We start from the raw sequence: 17,024 nt of genomic DNA, 5'->3' as shown, positions 1-17,024 counted from the left end.
TATATACAGATGCGGGCCACACCCCCAAGGAGACTCCCTTTCATCTGATTGCCTACTCACAGTATATTCAATCATGGGAGTGATTACATTAAAACCCTGAGAATCATGGCCCAGCCAAGTTGACACACAATCTTAATCATCACACATTTGTACAATAAAACTACTAAACAATAAACTGTAATATAAACTTATACAATATTCCCATCCCCAATTTTTCAGGCTGTGCTACCTTTCTGTTCTCTTATTAAACAGAAGACATCTTTGCTTGAAAAGCGAGTGGCATGTTTTTTAGATTGATTGTTCAGGAAAGGAGATCAAGTGACAGAGATAATGGGGACAGTTTAGGAGCTTGAGTGACGTACTTTATTTATTAAAGAAAGAAGGTAAATGACTAAAATGTTAATGTGGTCTGTTGAATTTTCACAGTTTTTGAAGAACTTAAAGTAATTCTGTTCATTCCAGACATCATTTGGCACAGTCACCAGGAAGGTACATACATCCATCTTGAAATGCCGAGGAAAGCCAGAGAGTAGATCAAATATTTGGTTAACTTTAATTCCAGAAAAAGCAAGTTTTTTTTTTTTTTTTTTTAAATTGCTGACAGAAAGAGGTGTTACACTTGAAATTGGTTCCAAGCATGAAGGAGGATTAAAAGGAAAGAAAGAAAATTCTTGTTAGCCAAGAAACTCAGTTTCCAGCACAATGTCAAAGAATTTAATATTCTAAGTAGCTGCTGCTAGTTGGAAGAAAAACTGAAAATCTCATCCAGAGGGCCTTTGAAAAATTGTCCAAGTATAAATTGTTTTATGTTTTTAATTATTGCTGTTTGGATAGAGTTGAAATAAATAAGTGATTATTGTGGTGGCTTTCACAGGCTTGTCCTCTGCGAGTAAAAGAATAAGCTCCGACATGAAAAGCTAATTGTAATTGTGTTTCATGTTCTGCAGTATGTATACTGACTTATTTCAACATTGGCTGAAGCTCACTTTTTATTCTCTCTTTGCTTATTAGATTTAAATACCCATATGAGGTGTTCATGCCCTTTATGGTTTAGATCTTCTATCACATACATGACTTCCCATCATATAACCTCAACACAGCCTTTTTTTAAAAATTCCATATTCATCCAACAAATATGTTTTTTAACCCTTTCATGCTCATGGGTACTTCTAGGGACCAAGTATTTTCTCTGCCTCTGAAGGTTTATTGGGAAGCTGCTGTGCTATTGATAGTGCGTGCTGCCGCAAGGCAGGGGCTTTATGACTGTTTGAAACTAAAGAAACAGATGTGCTGCAAATTACTGTGTTTACAGGGTATTGTATGAGGTGTCTGAATTTTTGGTCGGAAAAATAGAAATTTTGAAAATTTTTATTTGTTACTCATATATACCAGTAGACCTTGGTGGGGACTCTTAGGTATAATTAGTGGTACTTCATATGTACCCCTAAACACTTAGGGTAGGCTTGTGGGAGGCGACAAGAAAAAAAAGTCCATACTACCTACCAAAAATTCAGATACACTCAATGATTTTCAGCATGCTTCCATTAATGAAAACACATGTAACAAAAAATTCAAAGCAGAAAATAATTGGTTCAAAAAAGGGTTAATTAAGCCTGTTAAGGGGAAATGACAAATGCTGTCAGTCTGGTTGGTGGTGGAGAACAGTGTTCAGAGACCTGACCATGCAGTGTATGGCATTTCCTGTGGAAAGATCCTGCTGGCTGCAGGAGTGTAATACCAGAGGCCAGGTGGCCCGTCAGGCGTGGTTGCCATGCATCAGGGCCAGGGTGACAGCACCAAATAAATAGCTACCATTATTGAGCTATCTTTGTATGCCAATAAATAAATGATATAAGGTGATACATTACGTACATTTTCATAATACTTACATCAGCCCTGTGTGATACTTTTGATCCCCTGATACGTATCAGTCAGATTTATTTATGAGTGATGTGTTATCTCCTGGAGGTCAGGGACCAGGTTTTCTTACTATATTTGAAAGGCTGTGTGTCCCAGCCATTGCTTCTCTGACACAGCATGATGGTATCTTACTTCCAGTGCACATGTGGTTTTCTTTCATTTACTGTATGTTACGAGTTTAATATTTTGAGTCTCGTGGTACCTAGTAGAAAAGCAAATGACTTTAAGTTAGCTTATAAGTAAAAAGGGGAAGTTGTAATTCTAAGTATAAAGTGTTACAGGAGAAAACTCACAAAAAATTGCTCCATAATTTAGATGTTATCTAGGATATTTTCTGTTTCATTGTTGTTAATAAAGATGCAGTTGGTATTTGTTGCTAGTTGTCTTAGTTATCTGTGCTGCTGTAACAAAAATACCACAAGTGGATGGCTTTAACAAACAGAAATTTATTCTCTCACAGTTTAGGAGGCTAGATGTCTGAATTCATGTCGCTAGATCTAGGGGAAGGCTTTCTCTCTTTGTTGGCTCTGGAGGAAGGTGCTTGTGTCCTTTCAACATCTGTGGGCCTGGCATTCCTTGGAGATCTACATGTGTCTTGGCATCAGTCTTCTTCTGGGTCTAGAAGGTTCTCAGCACAGGGACCCTGGGTCCAAAGGACATGCTCCATTCCTGGCTCTTCTTTCTTGGTGGTAGTGAGGTCCCTCTCTCTCTGCTTGTTTCTCTCTCCTTTTATCTATTGTAAGATAAAAAGTGGTGTAGGCCACACCCTAGAGAAACTCGTCTTACTTCAGTTAGGACTGTGACCTGAGTAAGGGTGCTGCATCCCACCCTAATCCTTTTTAACATAACATAATCTTGCCTCATTAACCACAGGCAGAGATTAGGATTTACAACACATCGGACAATTACACCAGATCACAAAATGGAGGATGACCACACAATACTGGGAATCATAGCCTAGCCAAATTGGCACATATTTAGTGGGGACACGATTCAATCCATGACACTAGTACTCGACGTTCTGATGAAAGTCTTACATTAAGGAAAAGCTAGGAAAATTAGGGCCTGTTGTTAGTTTGCAGAAGCATTTTATGATCATTAAAAAAAAAAAAAGATCTCTGTAAAATATACTAGTTCTAATTCTTGAAATAGTAAGGAATCTTCTTTGGCACGTTTGACACAAGAGAAAGAGGGTGGTGGATTGAGCTAATGAAGAGCCTGCTTTTTAATAGCATTATGGAAATAAAAGGTGGCATTCTAAATGCTGTTGACAATTCAAAGGATGTCATTGAACTGCCCACTTGTACCTCTGTTATAAAATTTATTATTTCTTTCGCATTGTATTTATTGTTTATTCATTGTGAAAGTATTTATCCCCTTATTGGACCATGCCTTATGGAACATACATAATCTTTACTGGCAGGCAGCTTAGAGTATAACTCTGTTAAATAAACAAGTTATATATAATGCATTATAGTTATAGGTGTACAGGCTTACCAAGTTTCGGTTAATGACTGTGTTTGTTGTTGTTGTTAGCTGGCTTCGAGTCAGTTCCGACTCATGATGGTGACTGTATACCTCACCCCTCAAAACCTAGAACTAAACCCATTGCCACCAAGTTGATTCTGACTCATGGTGGCCCCGTGTGTTACAGAGTAGAACTGCTCCATAGGGTTTTCTTGGCTGTAATCTTTATAGAAGCCTTTCTTCTGTAGTGCTACTGGGGTGGGGGGGCATTTGAACTGCCAACCCTTAGGTTAGTAGTTGAGCACAAACCTTTTGTGCCACTCGGGGTAAATACTTGATTAGTGTGTTGCATATAGTAAAAATTGGTTGACGTTCAGCCATTTCAGGAGTTAGCATATGATCAAGAACTGATTGCATTGAAGGAAGAAGTCCAAGCTGTACTAAAGGCATTGGCGAAAAACAAGACTCTAGGACTTGACAGAATACCAACTGAGATGTTGCAATAAACGATACGACACTAGAAGTGCTCACTCGTCTATCCCAAGAAATTTGGAAGACAGCTACCTGGCCAACTGACTGGAAGAGATCCGTATTTGTGCCCATTCCAAAGAAAAGGTGATCCAACAGAGTGCGAAAGTTATGAACATTATCATTAATATTACACGCAAGTAAAATTCTGCTGAAGATCATTCAAAAGCGATTGCAGCAGTACATCAACAGGGAGCTGCCAGAAATTCAAGCGGGATTCAGAAGAGGACGTGCAACGAGGGATATCATTGCTGATGTCAGATGGATCTTGGCTGAAAGCAGAGAATACCAGAAAGATGTTTACCTGTGTTTTATTGACAGTGCAAAGGTGCTTGACTGTGTGGGTTCTAACAAATTATTGATAAGGTTGCAAAGAATAGGAATTCCAGAACACTTAATTGTGCTCATGCAGAACCTGTACATAGACCAAGAGGCAGTCACAGAACAGGGGGATACTGCGTGCTTAAAATCAGGAAAGATGTCTGTCAGGGTTGTATCCTTTCACCATGCTTATTCCACCTGTATGCTGAGCAAATAATCCAAGAAGCTGGACTATATGAAGAAGAACACAGCATCACGATTACAGGAAGGCTTGTTAACAACCTGCATTATGCAGATGACAAAATGACAGCCTTGCTTGCTGAAAGCAAAGAGGACTTGAAGCACTTACTGATGAAGATCAAAGACCATAGCCTTCAGTATGGATTATACCTCAACATAAAGAAAACAAAAATCTTCACAACTGTATCAATAAACAACATCATGAGAAATGGAGAAAAGATTGAAGTTGTCAAAGATTTTATTATTTATTATTTTATTTACTTCGATCCGCAGTCAACGCCCATGGTAGCAGTAGTCAAGAAATCAAAAGACGTATTGCATTGAGCAAATCTGCTGCAAAAGACCTCTTTTCTTTAATGTGTTGAAAAGCAAAGCTGTCACCTTGAAGACTAAAGTGCAGCTGACCCAAGCCATGGTGTTTTCAATTGCCTCGTATGCATGGGTAAGCTGGGCAGTGAATAAGGAAGATGGAAGAATAATCGATGCCTTTGAATTATGGAGTTTGTGAAGAATATTGACTATACCATGGACAGCCCAGAAGAATGAACAAATCTGTCTTGAGAGAAGTACAGCCAGAATGCTATTTCGAAGCGAGGATGGTGAGATTTCGTCTCACATACTTTGGACATGTTATCAGGAAGAATCAGTCCCTGGAGAAGGACATCATGCTTGGTAAAGTAGAGGGTCAGGGAAAAGGAGGAGGACCCTCAGTGAGATAGATAGACACAGTGGTTGCAACAGTGGGCTCAAACATAGTAACCATTGTGAGGATGGTGCAGGACCGAGCAGTGTTTTGTTCGGTTGTAAATAGGGTTGCTATGAGTTGGAACCAACTTGACAGCACCTAACAGCAGCAAAAAATATAGTAAAAAAGCAAATATTTGTTGAAGGAATGACAGCTGGACGGTTGGAAGGATGTCCAGCTCCTCTAGAAGAAAGTGGAGTCATTGGAATAATTGTCATTCCTTTGTTTCAATTTAGAGCTTATTGTTCAGTTATTCATATGATAGCTTAAAAACCCAGCAGTCAGCTAGATGGTTTACCTGACTTCTAAGATGTTGTTAAGCTCTTAAATTGTAAATACATGAACATGTTGAGTGTGTGTTGATGCATCTGGCTTTTGGGCAGTACGGTTCAAAAAGGCTGATTTATTTAACAAAAAAGCTAATTATTGTTAATAATTATTCTTAGTATAACCTAGAACTCTTTTTTTTAATAGGCGAGTGGCTGAACTGTTTATGTTTGATTTTGAAATCAGTGGAATCCATTTAGATAAAGAAAAGGTAAATCTTTTCTCGTTATTTTGACTCCTCTTGTTTTACTAATTTTTAGTTGGTATCTTTATTGCTACAGTCCTTGTATATTGCTTGAATTTGCATTTTATAACAATCTTTAGGCTCTTTGTCTTCCTAATAATAATTATAATTAAAAATAATTGAACATTTGCTTCTTAAAGCATCTATTTCTCATCAGATATCCATAACAACTCTGAGATGGACACTGTTATTCCTGTTTTACAAATGAAGAAACCCAGGCCCCTAGAGGTTTTTTTTAAATTGTGTTTTAGATGAAAGTTTACAGCTCAAATTAGTTTCTCATTCAAAAATTTACACACAAATTGTTTCATGACATTGGTTGAAATCCCCACAATGTGTCAGTACTCTCCCCCTTTCCACCGCGGGTTCCCCATTTCTGTTCATCCAGTTTTCTTGTTCCTTCCTGCCCTCTCATCTTTACTTCAGGGCAGGTGTTGTCCATTTGTGCTCTAGTACTTTATTGGTCTAAGGAGCACGTTCCTCACGTGTTTTATTGTTTGTGTTATAGGTCTGTGTATTCTTTGGCTGAAAGGTGGACTTCGGGAGTGGCTACAGTTCTGAGTTAGAAGGGTGTCTGGGGTTCATAGTCTCAGAGGTTCCTGTACTCTCTTTTAGACCAGTAAGTCTGGTCTTGTTGTGAATTTGAATTTTGGTCTCTATTTTCTCCCGCTCTGCCTGGGACCCTCTGTTGTGATCCCAGTCAGAGTGATGAGTGCTGGTAGCTGGGTACCATCTAGTTCTTCGGGGCTCAGGCTGGTGGAGGCTGTGGTTCATGTGGTCCATTGGTCTTTTGAATTAATATTTTCCTAGTGACTTGGGTTTTCTTCATTCTTCTTTGTTCCAGATGGGATGAGACCAATAGCTGTATCTCAGATAGCTGCTCACAAGCTTTTAACACCCCAGACACTACTCACCAAAGTAGGATATAGAACTTTTCCTTTATGAACTATTTCATGCCAGTTGAGCAAGATTCCCCCTGAGACCATGGTCCCTAGGCTTCAGCCCCAGTAACTTGTTCATCCCTCAAGGTGTTTGGATGTGTCTAGGAAGTTTCCATGACTGTGCCCTCTTTGTGTTTGTATACTCCTATACGCCCTCCTTTCCCTATTCAGATGTATTTGCCTGTGTATCTGCTTGTAAGTTATTATTTGTTTTTACTGTTGTTGTAGGGTTATATATGTTATAGTATTTACTGCCTCTTTTTTTTCTTTTCTTATGTTTCTCTAAATGACTTCCTTTGCCTTGGTCAAGTTGTGCTGATATCTCCTATGTTGCGTATTGTCTTTCCCTTCAACAGAGTTAACACTTATCTACCATCTAGTTAGTGATTTACTGCCCCCCCCCACACCTCCTGTCCCTTGTAACCATCAAAGATTTTTTCCTTCTGTGTGTAAATCTTGAGTTCTTATAATGGTAATCTCATACAATATTTGTCCTTTTTAATTGACTTATTTCGCTCAGCGAAATCCCCAGCAGATTCATCTGTGTTGTGAAATGTTTCTTGGATTCATCATTGCTTAGTATTCCATTGTGTGTATGTATGATTTGTTTATCCATTCATCTGTTGATGGGCATTTAGGTTGTTTCCATCTTTTTGCTATTACGAACAATACTGCAGTGAACATGAGTGTGCATATGTCTGTTTGTGTGACGGCTCTTATTTCTCTAATATTTATTCCTAGGAGCGGGATCATATATTTCTATTTATAGCTTTTAATGGAAGTGCCCTATTGTTTTCCAGAATGGTTGTATCATTTTACAGTCCCACCAACAGTGTATGAGACAGTGTAGGAGAGTCCCAGTCTCTACAACCTCGCCAGCATTTATTGTTTTCTGAATTTTTGATCAGTCCCATTCTTGCAGGTGTGAGAGGGTATCTCGTCATGGTTTTGATTTGCATCTGTCTAATGGCTGATGATCGCAAGCATCTTTTCATGTATTTGTTGGCTGCCTGAATGTCCTCTTTGGTGAAGTGTTTGTTCCTATCCTTTAACCATTTTGTGATTGAGTTGCTTGTTTTTTATTGTTGAGTTGTTGAAGATTTCTGTATACTTTAGAGATTAAACCTTTGTCAAATATGTTGTTGCCAAAGATTTTTTCCCAGTCTGTAGGTTCTCTTTTTTACTCTTGGAAAATTCTTTTGAGGAGCATAGTGTTTAATTTTTAGGAGGTCCCAGTTATCTGGTTTATCTTCTGGAGTTTGTTTATTTTTAGTTATGTTTAATATTCTATTTATGCCATACATTAGGGCCCCTAGTGTTGTCCCTACGTTTTCTTTCATGATCTTTATAGTTTTAGGTTTTACATGTAGGTCTTTGATCTTATTGAGTTAGTCTTTGTGTATGGTGTGAGGTATGGATCTTGTTTCATTTCTCTGCCAATGGATATCTAGTTTTGCCAGCACTATTTGTTGAAGAGACAATCTCTTCCCCATTTAATGAACTTCAACTCTTTGTCGAAGATCAAGTGTCCATTGGTGGATTGATTTATTTCTGAGTTCTCAGTTCTGTTCCATTGCTTTCCGTATCTGTCATTGTACCGGTACCATGCTGCTTGACTACGTAGCTGTATAGTAGGTTTTGAGATCTGATAGTGAGGCCTGCTACTTTGTTCTTCCCCTAGAGGTTTTGTGATTTGCCCAAGGCCACAGAGTTAGTCAGTGGAGGAAGTTATTACATGGCCCAGACTGGCAGATCCAGAGCCGGCCCTGTGAGCCCTCCCTGTTGGTCTTCTGTTCCTCAGTCAAGCATGTGTAGGAACATCCGGTTAACTTTTTTAAAGCATTGATTTGATTGTTACTCTCCTGCCGAGAACCTTTCTGTGACTTCCCATTTTCTATTGAAGAAGTAAAAAACCAATCAATATGTGACAAATAACTTACAGGCGAGGCTTTCCCAGCATCCTCTGTTTTTATTTACTCATGTGAACCCAGTGCTGCAGTCATTAAACACATGCCCTCCCATGTCTGTGGTCCTGGCGTGCCCTGCTCGCTGTGTCTGTGGTCCCAGTGTGTTCTGCTCACTGTGTCTGTGGTCCTGGCATGCCCTGCTCACCGTGTCTGTGGTCCTGGCGTGCCCTGCTCACCATGTTTGTCAGCCTGAAATCCCTGTAAAAGCTTCATCTTCTGCCATGTTGTCTTCAAGGCTTTTGCCAATCCCCCTTGTGGAATTTTACATTCATCTGGATTCATATTTGATGTATTTCACTCTTGTGGCATTTATTTTTAACTGCGTTTTATTGAGGTTATTATTATATTATTCTGTCTCTTATTTTAATTAGAGACTTATGAAGGGCAGAGAGCATGGATTAGTTTTTAATACAGTATCAGTTTTGAACTCAATGAAATAATGAGTGAATGTGTGATGAGCCATACTAATGATAACTAACATTAATCACGTTTGATATCTTTAAGAGAAAGGTTGCTAGTAGGGGGTCTATGTGAATAATTTATTTTATGTAATTCTCATGAAAGATTTTTTTTTTGAAACCTTACTGAAACATAATATATGTTCAGTTTCACCAGCATAGATGTTACTACTTTTATCTAACATGTTTTCTTACAAAGTATAGTTACCCTCTTCCTAGCAAGTAATTCTGGGGAATCCACAACATTAAAGGTACAAGGAAGGTAAACCTGCTAAATTCCTACCTCTTGTAACGTCCATATTTGTTCCTAAAGATGCTCCAATAGGACAGGACACAAGGAAGACACGTTGCAATTTTTAAAAGAGAAGCTTTAAGATAGAACCACCAATATAATCTACAAACCAGAAAGCCCTGTATTCTTTAAAGTTTTTTCTTATTTAATTTTTATTGTAAACTCTCATATAGATGTAATTTAAAAGTTTAAAATTAATGGAAGTGTACGTTTTTTAGCAATCATTTGATAAATAACACAATTTCACAGAATTTTTAGAGTTCAGAGTACTGCACATTTCGTTATTATCTCAGAATGATGAAATGGCAAGCCCAACCTAGCAGATCATTGGTAAAGTCAGGAAGTGAATCCAGTTTTTATTTTTCCAGGAATTTTTTTCAGTTTTGACTCAGCAACCCTGTGTACAACAGAATGAAACACTGCCCGGTCCTGTGCCATCTTCATAATCGCTGTTGTTCTTGGGCCCACTGTTGCAGCCATGGTGTCAGTCCATCTTGTTGAGGGTCTTCCTCTTTTTTGCTGACCCTCTGCTTTACCAAGCATGATGTCCTTCTCCAGGGACTGATCCCTCCCGACATCATGTCCAAAGTATGTAAGACGTAGTCTCACTTGCTTCTACGGAGCATTCTGATTGTATTTCTTCCAAAACAGATTTGTTCGTTCTTTTGGCAGTCCATGGTGTATTCAATATTCTTTGCCAACACCACAATTCAAAGGCTTCAATTCTTCTTCGGTCTTCCTTATTCATTGTCCAGCTTTCCCATGCATATGATGCGATTGAAAATATCATGGCTTGGGTCAGGCACATCTTAGTCTTCAAGGTGATATCTTTGCTTTTCAACACTTTAAAGAGGTCTTTTGTAGCAGATTTGCCCAGTGCAATGCATCTTTTGATTTCCTGACTGTTGCTTTCCTTGGGTGTTGATTGTGGAGCCACGTAAAATGAAATCCTTGACAACTTCAGTCTTTTCTCCGTTTATCATGATGTTGCTTATTGGTTCAGTTGTGAGGATTTTTGTTTTCTTTATGTTGAGGTGTAATCCATACTGAAGGCTGTGGTCTTTGATCGTCATCAGTAAGCGCTTCAAGTCCTCTTCACTTTCAGCAAGTAAGGTTGTGTTATCTGCATATTGCAGGTTGTTAATAAGTCTTCCTCCAATCCTGATGCTGTGTTCTTCTTCATATAGTCCAGCTTCTTGGATTATTTGCTTAGCATACAGATTGAATAGGTGTGGTGAAAGAATGCAACCCCGATGCACACCTTTCCTGACTTTAAACCACGCAGTATCCCCTTGTTCTATCTGAACAACTGTCTTTTGTTTTATGTACAGGTTCCTCATGAGCACAGTCAAGTGTTCTGGAATTTCCATTCTTCGCAATGTTATCCGTAGTTTTTTATGATCCACACAGTCAAATGCCTTAGCATAGTCAGTAAAACACAGATAAACATCTTTCTGGTATTCTCTGCTTTCAGCCAAGATCCGTCTGACATCAGCAGTGATATCCCTGTTTCCCCATCCTCTTCTGAATCTGGCCTGAGTTTCTAGCAGTTCCCTGCTGATATACTGCTGCAGCCGCTTTGGAATGATCTTCAGCAAAATTTTGCTTGTGTGTGATATTAATAATATTGCTTAATAATTTCTGCATTTGGTTGGATTGCGTTTCTTGGGAATAGGCATAAATATGGATCTCTTCTAGTGGGTTGACCAGGTAGCTGTCGTCCAGATTTCTTGGCATAGACGAGTGAGCACTCCCAGTGCTGCTTCCGTTTGTCGAAACATCTCAATTGATACTCTGTCAATTCCTGGAGCCTTGTTTTTCGCCAGTGCTTTCAACGCAGCTTGGACTCTTTCCTTGAGTGCTGTCGGCTCCTGATCATATGTTACCTCCTGAAGTGGTTGAACATCGACCAATCCTTTTTGGTGTAATGACTCTGTATTCCTTCCATCTTCTTTTGATGCTTCCTGCATTGTTTAATATTTTCCCTATAGAATCCTTCACTATTGCAACTCGAGGCTTGAATTTTTTCTTCAGTTCTTTCAGCTTGAGAAATGCTGAGCGTGTTCTTCCCTTTTGGTTTTCTATCTCCAGCTCTTTGCAAATGTCATTATAATACTTTGTCCTCTTGAGCAGCCGTTTGAAATCTAATGTTCAGCTCTTTTACTTCATCATTTCTTCCTTTTGCTTTAGCTACTCAACATTCAAGAGCAAGTTTCAGTCTCTTCTGACATTCATTTTGGTCTTTTCTTTCTTTCCTGTCTTTTTAATGACCTCTTGCTTTCTTCATGTATGATGTCCTTGATGTCATTCCACAACTCGTCTGGTCTTCGGTCATTAGTGTTCAATGTGTCGAATCTGTTCTTGAGATGGTCTCTAAATTCAGGTGGGATGTACTCAAGGTCGTACTTTGGCTCTTGTGGGCTTGTTCTAATTGTCTTCAGTTTCAGCTCGAACTTGCATATGAGCAGTTGATGGTCTGTTCCACAGTTGCCCCTGGCCTTGTTCTGACTGATGATGTTGAGCTTTTCCATCGTCTCTTTCCACAGATGTAGTCGATTTGATTCCAGTGTATTCCATCTGGCGAGGTCCATGTATATAGTCGCCATTTATGTTGGTGAATAAAGGTCTTTTATTTGCAATGAAGAAGTTGTCGGTCTTGGAAAATTCTATCATGTGATCTCCGGCAGCATTTCTATTACCAAGGCCATATTTTCCAACTGCCGATCCTTCTTTGTTTCCACCTTTCGTGTTCCAGTCACCAGTAATTATCAATGTATCCTTTTTGCATGTCTGATCAATTTCCGACTGCAGAAGTTGGTAAAAACCTTCAATGTCTTCATATCTGGCCTTAGTGGTTGGTGTGTAAATTTGAACAGTAGTTGTGTTAACTGGTCTTCCTTGTAGGTGTATGGATATTATCCTGTCACTGACACCGCTGTACTTCAGGATAGATCTTGAAATGTTCTTTTTGAGGATGAATGCAACACCATTCCTCTTCAATTTGACATTCTCAGCATAGTAGACATATGATTGCCTGATTCAAAATGGCCAATACCAGTCCATTTCAGCTCACTAATGCCTAGGGTATTGATGTTTATGCATTCCATTTCATTTTTGACAATTTCCAGTTTTCCTACATTCCATTTTCTGATTATTAATGGATGTTTGCAGCTGTTTCTTCTCCTTTTGAGTTGTGCCACATCAGCAAATGAAGGTCCTGAAAGCTTGACTTCATCTATGTCATTAAGGTTGACTCTGCTTTGAGGTGGCAGCTTTTCCCCTGCTGGGCCTCATCTTTGGGCACTATATCAGATGGCGTTCTGCTGCCTTTCATAAAGTTTTCACTGGCTAATTTTTTTCAAAAGTAGACCTCCAGGTCCTTCTTCCTAGTCTGTCATAGTCTGGAGTTCAGCTGTCACCTGTCCAGCATGGGTGACCTTGCTGGTGGCATAGCTTCCAGCATCACAGCAACATGCGAGTCCTCACAGTCGGACAAACTGACAGACACATGCACACACGCAAACACAAACACACACACAAACCTATAGTAAAGGCTTAAGCACTCGTCTGTTAAGTGTTAGCTGCTAATTGAATGGTTGGTGATTTGAACCAACCCAGCAGGTCTGGAGGAGAAAAACCTGGTGATCTGCTTCCATTAAGATTATAGCCTGGAAAACCCTGTGGGACAGTTCTGCTCTGTCACATGGGGTCTCTGTGAGTCGAAAATTGACTCGATGATGCTCAACAACAGTGTGGGCTTTGGGGGAGAGTTTTGGAATTGTACTATAATTTTCAGTTATTTATCAGCTTTTTTTTTTTTTTTTTGAGGCACCCTGGTGGTGCAGTGGTTAAATACTCGGCTGCTAACTGAAAGGTTGGCAGTTTGAACCCATCAGCCACTGCACGGGAAAAAGATGTGGCAGTCTGCTTCCATAAGGATTTACAGCTTTGGAAACCCTATGGTACAGTGCTACTTTGTCGTATAGGGTCGCTATGAGTCGGAGTAGATTAGATGACAACGGGTTTGGTTTTGAATTTTTTTATCTTTTTTGCTGTTCCACTGGTTACCATTAGGTGGTGATAAATGGCCATGTGAGAAACAAATTAGGCAATTGAAATCCTGGACTAAGTAAAAGATATTGGAGTCTCTGAGCACTTTATTATTCCCATGAAATTTGAATTTTCCATGTTGAAAATTTTTTGTTGTTACGATATAATTTTTCTTAGAATCTTTCGCAAGCATACATCTACATCTCATATATTTATCTTAAAAAAAAAAAAATTAAACCTGTTGCCTTCGAGTTGATTCTGACTCATAGCAACCCTATAGGACAAAGTAGAACTGTCCCATAGAGTTTCCAAGGAGCGCCTGGTGGATTCAAACTACCACCCTTTTGGTTAGTAGCCGTAGCACTTAACCACTACATCACCAGGGTTTCTATTTTTAGGATCATGATACAGTTTAGAATCTTTTACTAGCTATTGACCCCTTCCCAGAAAGCTTTACATATAATTTCACCTGTTGCCCATCAAGTGTCCAGGTCCAGACGCCTGATTAATTTTCTAGTAATAAATAACTGAAGATTCATCTCTCTTCCTCCAGCAGACCTGATGAATTACATGGACTGTGATCTGTATTTCATCTTAAAAAATTTGGGGCAATGCCTTTAGTAATGGATGTTTTCTGAGGAGACTGTGTATTATAAAGATAAACCTACATAGGTGTGCCAGCACATCACCATCCTCATCATTGCCTACTGAGGGCATCCCAGGTGCAGGTTCTGTGCCGGGTTCTGGGGAAGAGAACTGGAGCCACCCACACTCCTGCCCTGCCATCTCCAGTCTTGTTCCTCTCACCACTACACTGACCTCATTCCTCAGCATCTAAAACATGTGGACAGTTAGAACTTGTACAGTGTGCTTTTCTCCTTTGTGGAGGTTCACTACACTTTGTGGAGAGTTGAATTAGTTCCTTTCCCTCTGTGCTTTTAGCCTAACCTTTCAAGATTGAGTCTATTTTATAATCTGCCTTTCAAATACTTAGTGTTTTAGTCTAAAAATACTTTTTATGTTTCATATTGAATAGATCCAACTTTCTGATTCTCTTAACTAAGGATTTTTTTAAGGGAGAGGGAAGAATTCTGTACTTGTTAATTTCAAAGATTGGTTATATAACCTAGACATAAACTAGAACAGTTATGTAAATCGTCAAGCATAGAAACAACTGTAAAATCATAAGAATATCCTTTTGTCAGGTATATTGTCTGTCAAAAATCAAATTAATGTGGTATTTATGTTATATAGTATACATTTATAGTATAAAAATATGTTTAATGTTATTTTATGTTTATATTTGAAATTTGTTTTATTTAATATGTTACTAAATTCTAACACATTTCAATAGTATACATGTTGATTTGCCATCTTTCTAGGTTGTCTATTAATTGTGAAATATTCTTTTTAAATACCTTTAAATAACTTTTACTCACCCCACACATAGCGTAAAAGAGCAGTGGACCTCAATGTTAAAATCTTGGATTTGAGTAGCACATTTCTAATGGGAACCAACATCCCCAACAAGATTGGAAAGCATCTCGTTCCAGAACACATTCGCCACCACTTTATGCTCGATGGCGAGCATGTGCTAGTTGATGGTCTGCATGCAGAAGCACCGGATGACTTGGTTTGTGTGTTTCCTTCTCTTTATAGTTTATGTCCCATCTGTGTGTCTATTTTTTTTAACTTATAATATCCTTAAAAACATAATAATACCATTAAAAATACTTTAGTATTACTAAGCTCTAAAAGTTTAATTTGTGAGATCATTAATCCCATAAATGCTCTGAATAAAGAAAATGGATTAATCACTCTTTTAAAGAATTCCTCATGTTAAAGTCTGATAAATAACAGCAATGATTGACATTCTGGACTACTCAGATTTTTAACGCATGCAGGTAAAGATGCGTTTTGGAATAGAGACACATGCTCTGGGTAAGATTTTGTCCTGCCATTCCCCATGGTGGTGCAGTGGTTAAGAGCTCGGCTGCTAACCAAGGGGCTGGCAGTTTGAATCCACCAGCTGCTCCTTGAAAACCCTATGGGGCAGTTCTACTCTGTCCTATAGGGTCGCTATGAGTCGAAAACGACTTGACAGCAATGGGTTTGGTTTTTTTGGTTTTTCCATGTAATAGCACCTAGAGTGCCAGGCAAGTATGCTGTCGTAGCCTGTACTGTTTTATGAATTCAAAAGCTTTATTTGCCTTGTTTAAGCCATGACTTTATTTTTAAAGCAATGATCATCTGCAGATAAAGTGGTGAGAGTTAGCTTATATTATTGTTGCATAGGATTTTTTGTCATGGTAGTTATATGTTGTACCATTCACTTTTTAAATATAGGTGCGAGAAGCTGCTTACAAAATTTTTCTTTATCCTGATGCTGGTCAATTGAACTGTTTAGAAGAATTACTCAAAAACAGAGACCTTTTGGCGAAGTTGGTGGGGTATTCCACTTTTTCCCACCGGGCTCTCCAAGGAACTATAGCCCAAAATCCTGGTAAGCCTGCTTATCCAACTTTTAAGGATAAAATTGGGTTTTTATGAAACTGAACTTCTGATTTTAAGCAGCTGTAAATTAATGTTCTATTTTTAATATTTTCAGAGACTTTTTTTTTTTTTTTTTTGATTTTCTATATTTTTAGATAGGCATGGTTTTTAAATAGAGCTAATAATTTGGCATATATTCTGTCCAACCAAGGTATTTTATTTCATGTACATGTTGAAAATAAATCATACTTAAATTTTCATTTGACACTAGTTAAAATTATTTGCATATTAATTCAACTAGTTTTTGTGTTCAATCTAACCAGATCGTGCCATTGGTCAGAATTAGGGTGAGAGTGGATGAAAGATCAAGGTTGAATGTAGTCTAGGTCATGTAAAAACACACAGGATCTTGTAAACTCTCTTTTCAGAGAGTAGAAGACTGCTTGGGAATGGGGAAAGCATCTCTCCTTGGGTTTGCGATAAGCTTGCGTTGTGCTGTGTTAAATTCTTTATGATTTATAATGTTACATCATAATCTGTTGTAGTTTTTGTGTGCTGTGGAGTCAGTTCTGACTCATAGCCACCCTATATGACAGAATAGAACTGCCCTATAGGGTTTCCTAGGCCATAATCTTTACGGGAGCAGATCGCCAGTTCTTTCTCCTGCAGAGCCACTAGCTGAGTTCGAACCACTGACCTTTAACTGTGCACTTAACCATTGTTACCAGGGCTCCTTTGGTAATGATACAAATGTATGTAGTAAGTTTTTTCAAAGACATTTGTTAAACTACAGTTATAATTTTAGGAACTGAGTCAGGAATAGAGTGGTGGTGATGGTGGAGCTGTTCAGATTCCAGATGTGTCTTAGAGGTAGAGTTTACAAGGCCTGGAGATGGATCATAAGGGGAGAAGACAGTGGAGGGTAACCTTGGTTTCTGGTTTGTGCCTCTGGATGGGCATGCTGTTAACTGATACAGGAATCAGTGGAAAAGACTGTTTGGGAGGAAGATCACATTCCTAATCTGTCCTGT

The 17,024-nt window shown here is 38.7% G+C and overlaps 1 protein-coding gene across 1 annotated transcript in view; it reads left to right on the top strand.

Moving 5' to 3' along the window:
- Positions 1-17,024, top strand: part of MIPEP (mitochondrial intermediate peptidase) — a 216,772-nt gene that overhangs the window by 14,416 nt on the left and 185,332 nt on the right. The window contains exons 6-8 of the mRNA XM_004386578.1: positions 5,696-5,759; positions 14,951-15,133; positions 15,847-16,003. Coding sequence (XP_004386635.1) covers positions 5,696-5,759; positions 14,951-15,133; positions 15,847-16,003 — 404 coding nt within the window. The remainder of the gene's footprint in view (positions 1-5,695; positions 5,760-14,950; positions 15,134-15,846; positions 16,004-17,024) is intronic.

This window comes from Trichechus manatus, unplaced genomic scaffold (assembly GCF_000243295.1).
Source record: "Trichechus manatus latirostris isolate Lorelei unplaced genomic scaffold, TriManLat1.0 scaffold00168, whole genome shotgun sequence".
Classification (NCBI taxonomy): Eukaryota; Metazoa; Chordata; class Mammalia; order Sirenia; family Trichechidae; genus Trichechus; species Trichechus manatus.
The sequence above is the reverse complement of the archived record's forward strand: the minus strand, read 5'-3'. Positions and strand labels throughout refer to the sequence as shown.